General features: G+C 53.3%; 8 protein-coding genes across 8 annotated transcripts; 3 read left to right on the top strand and 5 right to left on the bottom strand.

The window, feature by feature from the left end:
- Positions 1-139: 139 nt before the first annotated feature.
- On the top strand, positions 140-1,166 carry Z520_00789 (uncharacterized protein; the record flags this gene model as incomplete). The annotated part of the gene is made up of 2 exons (XM_016771309.1): positions 140-310; positions 417-1,166. The coding sequence occupies 2 exons, from the start codon at positions 140-142 to the stop codon at positions 1,164-1,166; spliced, it is 921 nt and encodes a 306-aa protein (XP_016638219.1).
- A 578-nt stretch (positions 1,167-1,744) lies between these two features.
- On the top strand, positions 1,745-3,604 carry Z520_00790 (uncharacterized protein; the record flags this gene model as incomplete). Its single annotated transcript, XM_016771310.1, has 3 exons — positions 1,745-1,754; positions 1,811-1,827; positions 1,895-3,604. The coding sequence occupies 3 exons, from the start codon at positions 1,745-1,747 to the stop codon at positions 3,602-3,604; spliced, it is 1,737 nt and encodes a 578-aa protein (XP_016638220.1).
- A 192-nt stretch (positions 3,605-3,796) lies between these two features.
- Positions 3,797-5,653, bottom strand: Z520_00791 (uncharacterized protein; the record flags this gene model as incomplete). Its single annotated transcript, XM_016771311.1, has 1 exon — positions 3,797-5,653. One exon carries the CDS (start codon positions 5,651-5,653, stop codon positions 3,797-3,799), a length of 1,857 nt encoding a protein of 618 aa, XP_016638221.1.
- Positions 5,654-7,198: 1,545 nt separating this feature from the next.
- On the top strand, positions 7,199-7,828 carry Z520_00792 (uncharacterized protein; the record flags this gene model as incomplete). Its single annotated transcript, XM_016771312.1, has 1 exon — positions 7,199-7,828. One exon carries the CDS (start codon positions 7,199-7,201, stop codon positions 7,826-7,828), a length of 630 nt encoding a protein of 209 aa, XP_016638222.1.
- Positions 7,829-8,890: 1,062 nt separating this feature from the next.
- Z520_00793 (uncharacterized protein) lies at positions 8,891-11,018 on the bottom strand (the record flags this gene model as incomplete). Its single annotated transcript, XM_016771313.1, has 2 exons — positions 8,891-10,857; positions 10,904-11,018. The coding sequence occupies 2 exons, from the start codon at positions 11,016-11,018 to the stop codon at positions 8,891-8,893; spliced, it is 2,082 nt and encodes a 693-aa protein (XP_016638223.1).
- A 423-nt stretch (positions 11,019-11,441) lies between these two features.
- Positions 11,442-13,789, bottom strand: Z520_00794 (uncharacterized protein; the record flags this gene model as incomplete). Its single annotated transcript, XM_016771314.1, has 2 exons — positions 11,442-12,306; positions 12,354-13,789. The coding sequence occupies 2 exons, from the start codon at positions 13,787-13,789 to the stop codon at positions 11,442-11,444; spliced, it is 2,301 nt and encodes a 766-aa protein (XP_016638224.1).
- Positions 13,790-14,292: 503 nt separating this feature from the next.
- On the bottom strand, positions 14,293-15,271 carry Z520_00795 (uncharacterized protein; the record flags this gene model as incomplete). Its single annotated transcript, XM_016771315.1, has 3 exons — positions 14,293-14,595; positions 14,682-14,901; positions 14,952-15,271. 3 exons carry the CDS (start codon positions 15,269-15,271, stop codon positions 14,293-14,295), a joined length of 843 nt encoding a protein of 280 aa, XP_016638225.1.
- A 1,009-nt stretch (positions 15,272-16,280) lies between these two features.
- On the bottom strand, positions 16,281-17,990 carry Z520_00796 (uncharacterized protein; the record flags this gene model as incomplete). Its single annotated transcript, XM_016771316.1, has 1 exon — positions 16,281-17,990. One exon carries the CDS (start codon positions 17,988-17,990, stop codon positions 16,281-16,283), a length of 1,710 nt encoding a protein of 569 aa, XP_016638226.1.
- Between the last annotated feature and the right edge of the window lie 13 nt (positions 17,991-18,003).

Here is an 18,003-nt window from a genome sequence, read left to right on the forward strand (position 1 = left end):
CTTCGTTTGTCAGTGTGCTCATATATCGATGTCAGGATCCTGAATTAGAGGTGTTTTTCTGTTTAAATGCTCTCTATTGCTGCATGCGAGGAATTCCAATCATTTTGGTACTCACAATTGACATAAGAAGACCAAAGAAATGGATCAAAACAGCCTAAACGAGAATGATGGGCCAGGTTCCAGAGACGCCGCGACACTTCCACCAGACCTAGAAGCACAATCACTTGCCAGATTCGACAACCTAGTAGCCAAAGGACAACTGGTCTATGAGCCTTCGACAGCCGAGACGGTGGAAGACCAGGGATTCAAAGTAAGTGAGTGACATTGCTCGGCCTCCGCTGGACGAACAAAACAGAGAATAGCAAATCATGCTAGTTCTTCCTCCCCAAAAGCCGCTCGCACTCTGACGACCACAGCTCAATTTTCGATTCGTGCCTCACCTGCGCCGCAAACCCATCACGCCATCAGATGCACCCGAGCGGAAGACGGGAAAGGGCCACAATCCCTTCCTCAATCCAAACCCGGATGAGGTCCTCTCGGAAGTCGGGTCATCCCACCTCCTAATTTTGAACAAATTCAGCGTATACCGACCGGGTCTGCTGATCATCACGAGGCATTTCGAACCACAGTCGGATGACCTTGATCGAGGCGACTTGTCGGCCGCCTGGGTGGTCTTGCAGCACTTTAAGCAGCGATACATGATGATCTTCAATTGCGGATTCGAGTCAGGATCGAGCCAAGGGCACAAGCACATGCAACTTTGGCCGTATCCGGACGAGCAAGAGCTGGGCTTTCAGCTCTTTCCACATGTTGCTGAGTCGACAGTGGGCATCACTGATGATATTCCGACTGTGCCTCACAAACACTTCGTTCTTCGACTGCCAGCACACAGTGACGCGGATACCCTCATCCAAGCCTATGAAAAGCTGCTCAGAAAGGTCCGACAAAGCCACAAAGAAGCCGGCGGGGGTACTGACTACAACGTGATTCTCGTGAAAGAGTGGATGTGCCTCATTCCTCGCCGGCACAGTGGCCTTGAAAGGGGAGCAGGCGCAAACTCTGCATCGATGCTGGGGCTTGTGTGGATCACCGCGGATTCTGAAAAGGACGTCTGGAACTCTGCTGGCCCAGCTGAGTATCTCAGATACCTGGGTCTGCCGAGATAGCTTCTTCTACCCTAGTAGGATCATTGGCGTTATTGTGGACGGGATAGATTTAGACAACAATCATAGACTAGAATGGTGGTGACGGAAACGTCTGGAGTTCGGGATTCGTGCTCTTAGAAGCCAGGAAGCCATTGTACAAGGGACACCGTATGGGAAGACAGATAACAACTTGAGGCTGACTGATCGCCTACAGGCGATTTCCTGCGACTGACAGCTCGTATTTCTGCCTGTAGCCCCAGGTCTCAAACAGCTGTGTAGAGAGCTGGAGCTGGACACGAAACGGTCAGCGAATCATGCTAGAGAGCCCAGCGTCTCCGTCTGAGGCGATTGACATTGCCCCATCATCCAAGCTGGGTCGTAGGGGAAAATGTCGCAGCAGATATGATTTTGCATAGATTGTTCGTGGTTGTTTCAAAACGGCAGTTGCGGTGATAAAGAGGTGGCTCGGTGGGTTGGAGACGATGACATTTTCCCGGCTTGCGATTTATTTTTCTCCGCAACGTCCACTTCTCTCCTCACGCAGAACAATCTTCTCGACTTTTGACCCAACCTGCGGTTAAATAGAGACAGACTAGACAATGGGCAAAGGTCAGATCCAGATCGTCTCCTCTCGCTCGCCTCAGCCTGCTGACGAGCCTTTCCAGGGACGGACAAACTCTACGTATGAGCCACTCTTTTACAACTGTCGGGGAGCCAGCCAACCGGACTAACAACCCGGTGTCTGCTAGATCACTCACTCCGAATGGGCGTCGTCCGATGCGTACTCAGCGAGCGCCGGCGCCGGTGTGCGCGCCGACACCTCCCAGCACGCGTCCTTCAAACGACTCCCGTTCAACTTCTGCGCGCTGAGCCTGCAGCCCTTCACCACGCCCGTCTGCACGGCAGAAGGCATCATATTCGACCACGAGAACATTCTACGGTGGCTGCTAAAACACGACACGAACCCGACGAATGGAAAACCCCTGAAACAACAGGACCTTATAAAGCTGCACTTTGCGAAGAATGATGGGGACGAATATGTCGACCCGGTCACGTTCAAGGTGTTTACGGACAACACGCACATCGTGGCGATCCGCCATGGAGAGTCTGCGAATGTCTTCGCGTACGACACCGTCGAGCGACTGAATATAAAACCCAAGATGTGGCGTGACTTGGTCTCGGACGAAGAGTTTAGCAGGAAAGATATGATAACCCTGCAAGATCCGCAGAACGTTGAGTCCCGCAACCTCACCTCGTTCAAGTACTTAAAAGACGGGGAAGACGCAGGAATCCCCAAGGAGGAAGCGTCAATCAACACCGCCAGCTTGGGTAGTGCCGCGGATCTGAAGATAATGAAGGCGAAAGAGGCGGTCGCGAAGGCTAGAGCCGAGCGAGCAAATGCCACTTCGCAAAACGGCAAATCTTTATCAACGTCAACGTCGGCCAACCCAGCCAAGAAGACAACCTCAACATCCCAGTCATCAAAGTCAACAATACCTTACAATGCAACGCGCCACACGACCGGACAAGCCGCCGCCTCTTTCACCTCGACCGGACTCACGCCGCACACCTCCAACGCGCTGGCAACGATGACCGACGAAGAATACATCCTGAAACCCCGACGGGTCAAACACAAGGGCTATGTCCGGCTGTCCACCACCGTGGGACCTCTAACCTTAGAACTCAACCCTGAACACGCGCCCAAAGCGGTGTGGAACTTCGTCAAGCTCGCGCAAAAGGGATATTACAACGGCATCATTTTCCACCGCAACATCCGAAACTTCATGATCCAGTCGGGCGATCCCACGGGGACAGGTAGGGGCGGGACAAGCATATGGGGCAAAAACTTCAACGACGAACTCGAAGGGCCCTTGAAGCACGACAAGAGGGGCGTGCTGAGCATGGCGAACAAGGGCAAGAACACAAACAGTTCGCAGTTCTTCATCACCTACCGACCCGCCAGCCACCTGGACCACAAGCACACCATCTTCGGGCGCGTCGTGGAAGACGACGACGGAGGCGACTCCTCGATGGAGACGCTCAAACGGCTCGAGAACGCGCCGGTGGACAGCACCGACCGGCCAAAGGACGAGATCAAAATCGTCGAGGCAACGGTGCTAATCGATCCGTTTGACGAGTTTTGGAAGCAGAAGAACCAGGCGGAGCGGACCGAGAAGGACAAGTCGGAACGAAAAGCCGCCGCCGCCGCCGACGAAGGAAGTCTAGATGTGGATGAAGACCGCACGACCTGGACGGGCAAGAGGATACGAGACGACGGCATGGTGGATCCTGGTGGTGGGACTGGTCAGGTGGGCAAGTATCTTAAGACTTCGTTGGCAAGGTACGGCAACGACGAGGACGAGATTGTCGAGTTCGTCGATGACGAGCCCGAGGAACCCGTGCGGAAAAAGGCAAAAGGGGGAGGAGGTGGCGGATTTGGAAACTTTGATTCGTGGTAATCTCTGCTTTGATTTCTACTTGAGGGGAGAGAGGAAGAGAGAGAGAGACTCGAACTGATCTGCAGCGCAAAATAAAGGAAATCCCATGTAAACTTACCTTGCCTACCTTGTCTCATCAGAACTCCCTAGACAAACCTACCTTGTCAAGGTGGTTGCACCTTCTTCCTGTGAACGCCATCATGTCACACGTTCTCAAGGGAGAGACGATTCAGGGTGATTGAGGATGGCCGCAATGGACATGACATCAGGACGATTGAGGATGGCCGCAATCGACATGACATTCGGGCGAGAACTGCTTGACGAGGACGACGGTAGTTCTGCCCCGTTAGTAGTTGTCAGAGGATCAGCATCCGTCACGTCAACGTCTGAACGCTGGTTCGCGAGTCTGGACGATTCTGCGAGTGGTGGAGATCGACCAGCACGAGCAGGGGCATCGCCATCACCATTCGCACCAACTGCGTCAACATCCCACGGTGGAACATCCAACTCACCATCGGCCCAGCCCTCACAGTCCCTGACGTCTTCCAAGTTGCAGGATCCGGGGCCGCCATAGAGGCGACACGTGTTTTTGCCTCGCCAGTGAGCGGCCCACTCAACTCTGTACCGCTTGGCTCGCTCCCACCAGTAGCGCCGACACTCCAGAGGCAAGTCCAACAGATCAAAGAGCTCCCGGAGCGACCTTCTCTTGTCGATCTGGAACAGGTCTCTGTACTTGGACGCCTCTCCAACAACCCTTGTCAGGGTGCCGGGTGGCTTGTCTGATAGGATGTCCTGCCAAAGTTCGTCAGTAGGGGCATCTATCACGCTGAACGGCCCCCTCGTTGTACCTGGCTGAGAGTCTCGCCAAAGAGCGAGATGCTTCAGAAGCGACGGTGGCAAGGGGGCGTCAGCTTGTGGTTTCTCATTCGCTTTGCGCTCCGCCGTGCGTGCTAGAGCCGTGAGGAAAACGACCCAATGGGTAATATCTTCAGAGTTGAAGGTGCCATGATGCTGTCGGAACTCGATTGTTCTCTTGCCCTCATCACCGAATTCGAAGCCGAAGCAGTTGCAGAAGTTCACATAGCATTGTCGGACCATGTAGCCGTATTCGTCGTCTTCAAGAGGAACAGTTGTCAACAAGTCCGCCAGTTCCTCAATATCCGAGGCTAGGAAAATACGAAGGAAGGCATCCTCGGGCGAGAACTTGGGTCCTTTCTCGCAATGATGGCGCGGGTTCGTATGAGTCATCCTTCCCACGAAACGATTGGTTCCGATGTGGTTACGAGAATAGGAGCCGGTGTAACTGCGACGCTGCGGGTGGTGCAGCAAAGTGATGGTATCCTCGAAAGCCAGGCAGATAAGGGCGAGATGGCGTATAAAGTCAACGGGGATCTCAGTTTGGCGATCAGGTTGTGGTTGCAAACCGATGTGGACATGAACACCTGCCGTCTCTGGACTAGACAGGAAGAAATAGGGTGTGCCCTCTGGCCGGGGATGGTTCATGAATCCGAGGTACCTCTGGACATCAACGAGGCCATTGAGCTGAAAGTGATCCGAGCCAAACTCGGGAACCTTGAGAATGGGAGAAATGAGCTCCAATCCCACGAACTCCCAGCCTGGCCAGCGGAGCTGTTCAGCATTCTTGGGAAATTTGACCGATCCGTCGCGGGTCATGGTCCAGCCAGAAAACATGTCCGACCCGTGCTCCTCGTCGTTTTGCTCAGCCATGGGGACAACTGTCGGGTTGGGGGTAACGACCGATTCGTCGGGGATGATGCTCCAGCGAGGCGGCTCGTCGCTTTCCAGAGTTGTCTCGTCAACTATCGGCTTGAGGATAGCACCCGTGCTTCGCAGAATTTTGACCGCTTGCAGAAGGCCACTATTCTCTTTCAGCGTGGGGTCAAAGTCTGGAGGATTGGGAGAGTTTGCGTCAATGGTGCAACTTTGGGGGAACAACCAGTGGTATTCAGGGTTGGAACATACCAAATCCTTGTTGATACCAAAGATGTGCTCAACTTCAACCCCGAAGGTCAGTGGGAGTTTCTCTGATGCATTTGTCGAAGAAGACATTCTGTCTGGGTGGCGAATTTGGCAAAATAAGAGTTGAATCGAGCCTTGCTATCAAACTCAACAACTTGCTAATGGCGAGGTACTGGTTTGGTGCCGCTGGAAAGGGATCGTGGGCTCGCTCGAGCTTTTAAAAAGCCAGGGAGAATTACCGTGGAGCGAGGAATCAAGGCTGTGAAGTACAAGCAGCCATAACTGGACAACGAACAAAGGCAGACAAAAAAGAGACAATCGAGTGAAAGGGAGGCAGAAGAGTCCTTTGAGGGTTTTTGTTCCCTTCTGGGAAGTCATTGTGTACGGCGCGCAAAGAAGTCATTGTTTGGCGTTGCAATGCACTGATCGCTGCGTCGGCGCGCAGGAGATGGACTGGTGGCGGCAGCACCAGTCGAGTGCGGCAGGAAGCAGTGTAGTGGCAGTGCCTACCTAGGTAGGTACATACTAGTATGCATGGAGGAGGAGTCTAGAGATGGGGGCGGCGATGGTGGTGGCATGAGAGAAGGAGAGAAGCAGAAGGAATGGAACAGAGAGAATAATCATAATAATAATAGAGATGATGTGGTGGTTCTCGCAGTCAGATCTCACCGTCGGTCAGTCGCGTGTGTCAATTGACGAGTCGAAAATCCTCGCTGTCATGACGGCGAATATAACAAGAGGCTAGTCGACTGCTTCCACGGGCCCCGGGTTTTTATTGGACCGATGCTCTAAATTCGATCTGTCAGACAAAAACACCCCGTAGCTGTTCAACCTCCTCCCACTCCCACTCCCACTCCCACTCCCATCTCATTTTTGCGCCCCTCGTCCTAAACTATCCTTGGCCTAAACATCCATCAGACAAATAAGAAACCATAAGCACTTTGATTCCACCTCCAGCTCCCGTGGCTGCATTTGCGGCTGAAAGTCCGCAACGCACGCCACTCGACAGCCTCAGCAGCTCTAAACGGTTTCCTGAAGCCGCAGTTTTCAATGCTCATGATTACCTAGGCACGGGGAGCATTTTTTGGGAATCCTCCTTGTGCTCTTCTACCCGCATACTACCTAGGTACCTACAGTACATTTCTTGTTCTCGACGAGGCCTCGCCAACTACTCGCTACTCTCCTCATAACCGTATTCATCCTGGACTTTCTGAAGTGGCTTGGGGGCGGCCAGCTGCTTGGGGCTGCCACCACTTCCCCGACGCTTACGATTACTCCCCCAAAACGAATTTGATTGAAATCCTGCACGTCGACGACGTCGCTCTTCCATCACGATCACGATTCTTGTCGTTTTTGATATTGTATTTTCTTATATTGTGTAATACCAACTTCTGCAACCTGCAAGGACGATTAGCGAGTGTGTGCAGATCACTGCAAGGACTTGGTGGCTTTTGGATTCGCTTTGTTCGTTTGCGGCCGTTCGGACTCCGCCCGCTCGTTTTCAAGTGGCATTGGACAGGTTCATATTAATTATTATCACCTCACTGCGAATACCCTCCAGTCCATTGCACACACTACGGAGTGCCCATCCAACACAAACACACGCCGTTGCAGATTCAATCGTTCATCGAAACCATGTCTTTCATGCAAACAACCTTCAAATCCGGCTGGATCACCGATCTGGTCCTGCCCGCGCCGCCAGAGGGAAAGACCCCTCAAGACGTGCTGGATGCGGGCTTCGAACTCGCTCTCAAGATGTGCTCCGACCCGGTCCTGATGGCCCGACTGAACCCGCTGATCACAAACGTGGTCAATATTCCCGCCTCAGACCCCAAAGCCGTCGACCACATGGCTCTCTCCAAGGACTTCAAGGTCGACCTGAACGCCGACTACGCGACCGAGGACTTCCAGCACTATGCCATCACGGACAAACTCAACGTGCTTCCGGGGTATAGCACAGATCTCACATATTACAGCGCGATCCGACGCACCAAGGACGGCATGGAGGCTCTCACCAACCCGGGCTCCGGCGTGACTATCTACGGCCGCTTCAGTATTCGAGTTGCAGAGTCGCGCGACGTCAAGGCGCTGGATGCAAGCGACGGCAAAGGGTGGGTGGTCAACTTTTACGAAACCAACGAATTAAGGTGCAATGTCATGCTCAGCTACTACATCCGCGCCACGACGGACAAGTCGCACCGGCTGGCGCACGGGCGGTTCAAGGAGATGTGGTACAAAGGGATGAAGGACCTTGGGTATTCGTGACCGGTCGAAGCTCGGGGCTTTGTGTTGGCTCAGGTGTCCAGTCTCCATGTTTTTGAGCGATCAGTAAACTCTTTGGTTTGGTCTTACTGCTGCCCTGGAAACGAGTCGAGATCGAAGAGAAGAAGAGTCTTCCCTTCCGATAGAAGCTGTCGCAATATCGAGGGATATCGATAACAAAAAGACACGAGAAGAGAAAGATGGGGGATGCCGGATACACAAAGAACGGAAGAGAAAAGAGGCAAAGAGAGCTCAGGAAACTCATCCTCGTCTCCCCTCCCTCCACCACATCTTACGCCCAGGTCATTATCCTACAGCACTATTCACATATATCGACACGACACAAAGCGAATTGGACAGAGTACAGCAGCTTGGGCCGATTTTGGTTTGATTTGGTCTGGCATGTTCTGGATTTACATGGTGATTGATCAAGTACGGCGTTTTCATTGCTTTGCTTCCATTGTAAATGGCAACCAACATGGGGTTTGGCAATACGTTGTCTTTTATCATCTTCATCTTCATCTTCATCTGTCTCTGTCTCTTTGTCCTCGTCCCCGTCCTTCCCCTGTCTTTTTTTTTTTCCGTGTTCATCAGTCAATTCTCGTCCCTCACTCAATCTGGAACGTTAACTGGCTTGCAAGAGTCATTCCATACTACTCCGTCCTCCCCTGCAGAGTACCTAAGTCAGTACGCGAGCAGATAATCAAATCTGCATGACGAACGTTAGCCATACATATGCTGATCTAGAGACCTCGAGTCAGATTCAGTTTGGCCGCTTCGGAAGCAACAGACAGCGAGAGCAAAACCATGCCTTGAAAAGCTCCATTTTCGAGAGGTGGATAAATCGAAGAACACTACCCTTGCTACACTCTGAAAAGCACAAAGAGAGAGCACTGTCTTCACCACCAAAGCAAAAGCTATCCACGAATACCTCCCTATAATGTACGCTTTTGGTGAGTTAATCGCTTGAACGCAGCAGCAAATAAAAGATGCAGACATAGATGACTCCCTCTAACCCTCATCCAGGCTTCAATGGCCCTCCTTCGAACCTCTCGTCACTCCACGTCAAGCTTGTAAGCCCGACACATACTTCACAGCGACCACCCATTCCGTGCCGAAGTCAGTGCCGTGTTTTCTTCGAGACCCGTGCTTCTGCCACGCCGCAGCCGTGATGCCGATATCTGCGACCCAGACCTGCCAAGTAGGCTCCGTGACTCCATCATGAGACATTCCATATAGCAGCCCCGTTTTCGGTGCCCCGAGACTGACGATATGCTTACTGTTCATGACCAGCGGCTGTCCATCAACTTCCGTCAACAGGCCCGACGTGGCAGATAATCCGCTCGGCACATCGATCGAGAGGACGAGGGAACTGCGATTGGCCCAGCGGATCATTTCCAGGACAGTTGCTTGGTCATCGGTCCGTAGCTCTTCAAATGTGACGTGCACTCCTAGCAAAGCATCCACAATCACGTCCGGAGTAGGTCCGCCTGCGCTGGCTTTGGTCTGGTATTCATCCCAGCGGTCCACGTAACCTTGTCCCTTCTGGTAGATGCTGAGCTGTTTCCTCATAACCTCCAGAAGAAGTTCTTCACGCTCACCACCAAGGATGACAATGGTCACGCGAAGCCTTCGATTTCGCAAATGCCTGGCTGCAGCGATGGCTCTAGCACCAGACTTGTGATTGCCCACTAAGAACACCACACTTCTGACCTCGGGGATCTTGAGCACCGCCATGGCTAGACTCCGTCCAGCATTCTCCGAAAGCATGTCTTCGGTGAGGCCAAGCTCCGAAGTGCAGAGCTGCTCTATCTCAAGCATCTGCAGCGGTGAGAGACAGTGACAGGGCTTGTTGTTGAGGAGTTTGAAGGTACCACGATTGCCGGACACCGATCCATTGAGAGGCGATGAGGTTTGCATTCGAGTTAAAGGACGGGGTGATTCTGTTCGGTCAAGGTGTGGAGGTATGACACTGCCTTTTCTCGACCCGAGGGGCTTTCGGGAGCCGGCTCTCTTGGATCCTCGCCCGCTGCTGTAATGGCCTTCTCCTCCAATCGACTCTTCCTCGGTTTCTCCGGCTTCACTCTTCCATCGATCTTTGTCCTTCCCGTCTGGCGTGTCCAAAACGTTTTCGGAGAAATGCAGGTTTCGGCCTCCATTAGTCCCAGGTCGAGCTCTGCGGTTGAAGCTCACGAGCCGGTCAGCGTCAGCGGTGGTATCGGCTTGCCGGATGTCATCAAAGACCCGACGCTTGTCAAATTTGGATAGATTTGACTCAAAATCAAAGTCGCCCATATCCTGGATGTCAGTAGCATCTTCTGTAGCCCAGCCATTGACCTCCTCCGCGGCTTTCCGACCCCTCTGTGGCTTCTTTTTAGGTTGTCGAGGTACCTCTTCGATAAAGGGAGTCTGGCGCCAGCCTTTGCCCTTTCCCGTCTTCTTCTGCCCCTTGAGCGGACCATGATTAAAATCCTTCATGTCGATGATGCCCGGCGCTGTTTGCGACGGTACAAATTGAGTAGCCTTCTTTTCGCTGGGTGCCACTGGCGCGGATTTGGCGGCAGCAACATTGCTCCCCAGATTTAACGCATCAAACGGCTCCGTCAGAGTGGCACTGGCAGGTGTATTCCTCTTCTCCGTCTTTCTGGGAACAGCCGTAGCGATACTCGACAAAGAGCTATTGCCCGCATTGCCATTGTGTGGCCAGCGCGTTGACGGGCTGCTCACAATCCCATCGGCGATCATGATTGGAGACACTGGATGCGGCTGCTGGACGATGGCCGACGTTGGTGCAAGTTTGTTAGGTGGTTTTGTGTAGCTGATGATGGCGGGGTCGACAAAGGCGGGCGCATTTTGCTGCTGTTGAAGGACCGGTGGAAATGCGGTCTTCTGGGGCTCAGGCGCAGCGGCGACCGGTGTAGACAATTCCTCCTCTTCGACGGCGGGCGGTTGTGAAGGCGACACTTCAAGATCTGCAATAGCGGAGGAGTCGATGGCGTACGAGGGGAGTCGCTGGCCATTCCATAGAAGTACTGCAGATCAGGTTAGCAATGCGAGTTGGAACGGGATCCAGCCTACCATTCTGCAGGAACAGCTTTTGATTGACGACATTGGCCACGACGCCCTGGATCTGAGCGTGCGGAGGATTCTGTAGCGTGACCAAGATGGTGTAGCCGACGAAGTCGGATGCCATGGTAAGGGAGGAACGAGCGCAGCAGATGGGGATGGGACAGCTCTATATGGTCATGTTGCTCACGGTGGAGTAAAGAAGATCAAATAAGTACGAGACCTGAAGAGATGAGATCAAGACTTGGAAATCGGCCGCGGTCAAGAATGTTTTCTGTCTGAGGGGCTTGTCAATTCAGTTCCGTGCCTGGCGTTGCCGGAAAGTGAGTAAAGTTTGGAGTTTCCTCTTTCGTCATCATCTCACACGAGCATCCAAGGCTGAACCACCAGACACGATCGCGAAGTTCATCATAGACTGTATTTCACATCTAATTTCTACAGGCTAGTTAATGTCACTTGGTGCTCCGCCCCTTGGGCTCTCGATGAGATGTCTTTTCAGCATGCTTCCCATGCCCTGGCTTTAGCCCGTCCACATAGGCAGACTATGTTGCTACAAGGCACCGGCCCTCAACATCTGCTTCTCAGCTTCGAGCATCTCTTCGAAGGTAAAGTCGTCACCAAAGTCATCTTCGTCGATCACATCTTTCTTGACTTCCTTCTTCTCCAACGTCTCATGGCCAGACAGCTTGGAATAGAAATGTAACACCTTCTGATGGACCATAACTTTCCGCTCATCGAACCGAAGCACCTGTAAGCCTTCCTTTGTTCTTGCTCGACTCAATGCGACATAGGCTTGGCCTTTCTCAAAAACTTTGCCGAGATCCACCTTGACTCGGCTAAGCGTCTGGCCCTGTGCTTTGTGAATCGACAATGCCCATGCTAGAATTAGAGGTACTTGAACTCGTTTTGCAAGGACTTCGCCGTTCTGCGCTTCGGTCTTCCACTCGTCCGGACAGCAGAGCATACTCCTTGATGTCCCATCAGGTAGATTGAATCTCACCATGGGCCACAGCCTCCTAGGCTCGCCGCCCGTGGTCGAGTTCTTCAGCCGAGCCTCCCGGATCTTCTCACGTGCTGCCTTTATCTCACCCTCATCGTGTCCGTCATCGGCCTCGTGTGCTAGGAGGAATGTCGGTTCGTCATCCTTGTAGGTGAAGAATGTGCCTTCATCCATGAACGACTGGACGATTCCAAGGGATCCATTGACGAGTTGGCCATCAATATTCTTGATCAACATGACTTGCGCACCCTTCTTCAACTCCAATACCTCAGGGGCAATAAAGTTGTTCAGCAACGCCTTTCGCGTGTTAAGTTCAGCCGTGCCTGTATCTACGGCTGTGAAAGTCATGACTTGACCGGACAGCTTTCGCATTCGATTCTGATTGGCATTTTCGACTTCCTCACGGCGAGGATACCTGTGCACTGTTAGCGCGTTGGCAGATCCTGGGCGGAAAAAGCTTACAGTTCAGTTGCCTCAAGCTCATCGCGAAAATCCAAGGGCCTCGAAAGTGATTTGAATTCTCGGATAGTGGCAGGACTCATCTTGCCCAGACGCATTTCGTTGAGCATTTTGGCAAACTTTTCGTCCTTCTGGCGGAATACATGGGTCAACAGGATGGTATGTTGGATGCAGGTGTTCCACGTTACTGCCTCAAAGACAAATTTGGCTGAAGTATTTTTGTCAGGTACAGGGGGTAGTTGGAAAAAGTCTCCAGTAACAACCAACTGAATACCACCGAATGGACGGCCGTTGTTTCGAATAGTACGCGCCACTTGCTCGAGCTTGTCGAAAAGCAGACCGTCGACCATGGATACTTCGTCAATGATGAGAACCTTGGTCCGCAGCCATTTCTGTCTCGACTTCTGGTTGCGTTTGATTTTTTTGACGAGTTCAGGCGCAGGCTCCTTTCCCAGCCCGATTCCCGACCAACTGTGGAGCGTCTGGCCTTCCAGTATGCACGAAGCTAAGCCGGTCGAAGCTGTGATTGCAATCCGGTCAGGGTCCTTCCGATACTTGTGCTTCAGCTTGGAAATAATCGCCCTCATAAGAACTGATTTTCCTGTACCAGCAGACCCAGTAAAGAAGACGCTCTTCCCTTCGTCCATGACTGCCTTCACCACAGCCTTCTGCTCATCACTCAAGAAAGGTTCCGACACTCTGTCAAACGTTATCGGCGGTGTTGCGGCCGGTACTGGGGTTGTCGCCGTCAGAGCCGAGCGATCAGACGAGGACCTTGAAACTGTCGCATTTGTTCGATGACGAGCGAATGATGACTTCTGTAACATGTCCGACATGGCTAGGGACGCTTTGTCACGGCTGCTCGCATTCTCGAATTGCTTTGGCGCACTGAATCTATCAAATTTGTGGGAATGCTCGCCCTGCGCCGTGCTTCCTTCATCGCTGAATGCAGCTGGTGCTTGAGACGTGAACGACCGGGGCAGTGCTCTTTTCTTGTTTGGTCCCACTGGCCGGGACTCCGGCTCATCTTCTGACAGATTCCGTGTGGCTGGGTTTTCATAATGATGTGCTGGCGATGACGACCATGGGACTTCGGCGCTACTCGCAGGTGCAGTTGGAGAGCCCTTTGGGACTGGCGGCAATGAAGGATAAGTCAGGGGGTCTATCGAATGCATATCAGGGTATTGGACGTCGGACTGTGCTTCGACATTTTCCGTCAGGTCAATGAAGCTGGGAGGAGCGTTTTCGTCGGACCACTGTTGCTGGTGAAGAGAGCCCAGGTTGCTGGAAGTGCTCATGGACCGATCCAGCTTCCTCTTCAAAGAACCCGACGAGGAATCTCGGGGAGCATTGACCGCGGATGAACTGAACTGCAAAGGAGATTGCTTCTTCTCACTAGATGCTGAGGATGCATGTCTGTTGACTTCCCGGGCAAGCATGATAGCATTGACGAAGGACTTTGGAGATCTCAAGACACGGGTCGGGGAGCGCAGGATGAGACTGGAGAGTAGCATGAAAAGCAGGAAGGCTAGAAGAAGGAAGATGGAAATGGCTGTGCAGAATACAGGAAGGAAGAGCCTGTCATTGGCACTGTACGTGTGGAAGTAGCACTGTGGACATGGTGATGCTCAAGAAAAGGAAATCAAAGCAAAGCGTGAGCGGGCAACGCGTGAGGGGGTCGCAGGTCGCGTCTCTACAAGTCTTGGCGCCACAACCTGACGAAAACCTTCTCCTCCGCCGTCCCGGTCTGATTATCCCTGAGCGGTCCCTGGAGGGCTGCCTGAGTTACTTAGTCCTTTCTTCCCTATCATTCTCAACACTACCTAGGTAACTTTCGTCAACTTTAGACGACGTCACCCGTTCGAGATACTAGGAGGTCTCATTCCGTCGCCCGCTCTATCTCGACGTTATTGCGTTTTTGGTGAGGGCTGAGAAACGCTGCTTAGGCTGTCATCTTGGTTTTGTTTTTCCCCTTCGAGCACGCAGCAACATAACCAGCGCCGATGCCAACGACAACAAGCGTGCCCCAAATTCCCAGGGCGACCAAGGGGTTCAAGAAAGCCACTGAGACGGCGATTTGGGTTCCAGTCGACGACACCACAGCACCAACTGTCACGGTGGTGCTGCCCACGGCGATTGTACCTCCTCCTCCAACAGCTGCACCGAGAGCACCGCCAACTGCCACTGACCCGAACACATCTCCACCGCCAACCCTTCTACTTGGTGTTCTGCCGCTATAGCCATCCTTTTCCCAAGGGAGTTTAGGGTTTTCGCGTCTAGACTCATTCTGGAGAGTCTGGGGCGATGCAGTGGCCGAGTCCGTATTCATACCAGACCCCTCCAAGCGCTGAGTTGGGATCTCAACGGGGTCGACGAGGCCGTCCCTGGCGAAGAGAGTCGCCTCTTCGCTCTACGGCTGCTGAGGTTTTCCCCACCACTTCCCTTCGTATCGTCATTCAGGATTGCATGGTAGGCAGCCTTCATATCGCCGTCTTCTATGAATGTTCGAATCTTCCGGCGCATGCCAGATCCCCCTTTATTATAAGTCATGCTAGAAGCCAGTCAGCTCAGCCGGTACCAAGTCTCGAGGGATAGCTATACATAGAAACTGCATCAAACTGGCACTGCTTAAGGTTCTCAGAGTTCTTCAAGTTCCTCACGGATCGTTCATATTCTGGCATAGCTCTTTTCGTGTAAGACTCTGCTTCTTCTTTTGTAAGGCCACGACCCGTCTTCTTGATTTGGGCGACCGCCTCATGGTATAATTTCGGCTGCCCATTCGAATTTATCCCATATCCCACGCTATATCCATTTTTGCCATCTGGCGAAGGGAACGGCTTAAATCCCTCTAGCTCTTTGAGCTTCTCGAGGCCCTCATCTGAGAGCTTTCGTAGGGTAGGCTTTGCGTTATCTTGCGACATTGCTGGTAGGATTGAATAAGGCCGCGCTTCGCTGTCGTCTAAGCAGTAGGTGGGGCGTTGGGAAGCGGAAGCGTTTATCTGAAGATTCTTGATGCGAGATCGAACACTGTATAGCTATCGGATTGATCAATATTCTTTTGAGCAAACAGCGGAGCCGAGGACGACGACGACGACGAAGAAGAAGAATGAGGACGTCAGGAGTGGTGGTTAGGCTGTGATGCGTGACAACAACAATTGATCCTTACCAACACTGTACGGTAACAATCATACCTAAGTACCGTACTGATAACTCCCTCTCGATGATTCGCTGTATACCTAGGTGGTGCATGTAACCAGCCTTACTACAAACTCTTCATACAGTATCCGTTCTTTCGAAGTTTGGCTTGCCCTTCCCCATCGCTTTCTAAACACCTGTTACACGACGCCCAGCTTATTGGCGACAGTGGTAGCTTAGACAGAAACAAACCATGTTTTGGATTTCCTGGCAAAACTCGAGAGATAACGGCTGTGTACCGTAGACGAGGCTGGCGCGAGAGGCAAAGACAGCAACCATTCTGGGAGTTAGGTTTTTCGTTCTCGAGCAAATAGAGGTACCTGGTGGGTTCAATTGGGGACTTGCCTGACCGTGCCGCTTTCGAAAATACGGGCATCTCGACTCACGCGTCTCTTCGTCCGTCTCGCCCTTCTATTCACCTATCTTCTCACCCTTTACTTTCTAAAACCACCTATCGTGCAGTTGGCCAAGATATTCACGCGGGGCTTTGATGGCATCACCAGTGCTAGGAAAAGAAGACGAGGACGACAGCAACCCGCGACCGCGACAAGGATGAAAAAAAGAGGCAAGCAAGAAGATGCGTTGTTGCGCTTAAAGAGAGACCCAGGAACGAGTGCCAGAGCCTTCCGTATGCTGCTGTCAATGGCATGGCGAGGCTATCTGTGGCAACCCAAAAATGTTTCTTGATTCATATATTGTTCGACTTGCCAGGCGTCTAAAGAGCAAGTCAGGGTCTTACGTATTGTTCAAAAAGTCTCCCACAAAGTCAGCCACCTCGGCGGGTTTCTCGACCATGGGTAAATGGCCGGCACCCTCGACGAGCTTGAAGGCGGCCGTCTTGCCATGTGCCGAGCCCAGCTCTTTCGCCAGCTTCTCCATGCCCTGTGGCAGCACGCCGTCGCCGGCGCCGACCAAGAAGCCGCCTCGGCCCTGGTACCCGGCCAGGAGAGGCGTGTAGTCGTAGTTGAACAGGGTCTCGACGCCGCGCTGGAACTCGGGCAACGAGTTTGTGTAGACCATGCGTTTGACGCGCGCGATTTCGGGGACCAGGTCTGGGTTGTCGTACGACTGCGGCACGAACCATCGCCGCACTGTCATCTCGGCGAGCTGCTCGCCCACGACGGGCTGCGGGCTGGCATTTGGGGATTCGTCGCCGAACAGCGAGGCCAGGCGCAGCGTCGTGCCCTCTTTCTTCGCCACAGCGATCCGCTGACCCCAGGTGTCTTTGTTGCCCGCGGGCGATTTGGCCGATGTGTCGCATGCGATGAAGGCCTGGATCCGCGAAGGGTAGAGCAGGGCTGTTGCCAACGCGGTGGCCCCGCCCATGGACACGCCAACCAGGCCGGCTGCTTGAGGGACGCGCAGGCCGTCAAGCAGCTGGATGACGTCGGAAGCTTGTAGGTCCGCGGTCACGGGGCTGGTCGTCCCGCTCGGGGTGACCCTACCGCGGGCCAGGAACCGCAGGACGCGGTATCGTTGGTTCTGCGGGCGAGAAAAGAAGTGCACGAGAAAGCTGTCCCAAATTCCCCAGGTCGTGAGGACTGAGTTGACCAGCACCAACATTGGTGCGTTGGGGTCAGAGCTGCCTTCCAGCCGGAAGGGCAGGACTGCGCCGTCGCGTGTCGTGATGGTCGACTCTATTGCTGAGCCGTATGGTGAGACCTTGGGTAGCGTGGTGGTAACTCCGTCCGGCGACGTCCACGGTGCCACGATTGCCAGGTGGCGTGCTGCGGTGCCAAAGGTGTAGAAGAGTTCGTATGTGCGTGCCTTGCTCTGCGAAACCTCCCCGGGAAGAGTTTCGATCAGGGAGGGTAACGTCTTGGGGTCAGTGGACGGCGTGTATTCGTTGATCAGGACAAAATCGACCTTGCCGTCTTCGCGAGTTTCGAGATAGGACGTCTTGAACCACGATGTCCTCCTCCAGCCCGGGATGTCTTGCACCTTTGGGAGGACAGAGGTATGGATCCAGTTCTCCACGCTCGAGACTTGTTCGGGAGCGAGGAGCAATCTGAGCGTGGTCAGGACATTGCCCTCTTCGTTCTCGCGAAAATGCTCTGGTGCTTCGAGTTTCACGAAGGTCTTGTCGTTGACCTGTTCGCCGACAAAATCGAGCGTCAACCGATCCACCCAGATCTGGGCCATGACGTCGATTTCTCGCTGCGACTTGCCTGGTGGCGCTCGCAGATACTGGTACGGTTGTTGGGTAAACTGGTGCATGTCGGTGGCATCGTAGATGGCCAGGAACTCGGGATCGGCGCGCGTGCCGGCGTTTGGTCCTGGCAAGTCTGTTGCTCGATACCGAAACCCGTTGGGCATGAACGACAGGCGGGTTCGATTAGGTCCGTGTTCATTGTTGTACCAGTCGTGGAAGAGATCGAGCGACAAGGTTTCCTTGGGCTGCATGGTCACGAACAGCAGCCCACGAACCGGGCTGGGCGAGGCCATGACGGGCAACCCA

This window comes from Fonsecaea multimorphosa (genome assembly GCF_000836435.1).
Source record: "Fonsecaea multimorphosa CBS 102226 unplaced genomic scaffold supercont1.1, whole genome shotgun sequence".
NCBI classification, from domain to species: Eukaryota; Fungi; Ascomycota; class Eurotiomycetes; order Chaetothyriales; family Herpotrichiellaceae; genus Fonsecaea; species Fonsecaea multimorphosa.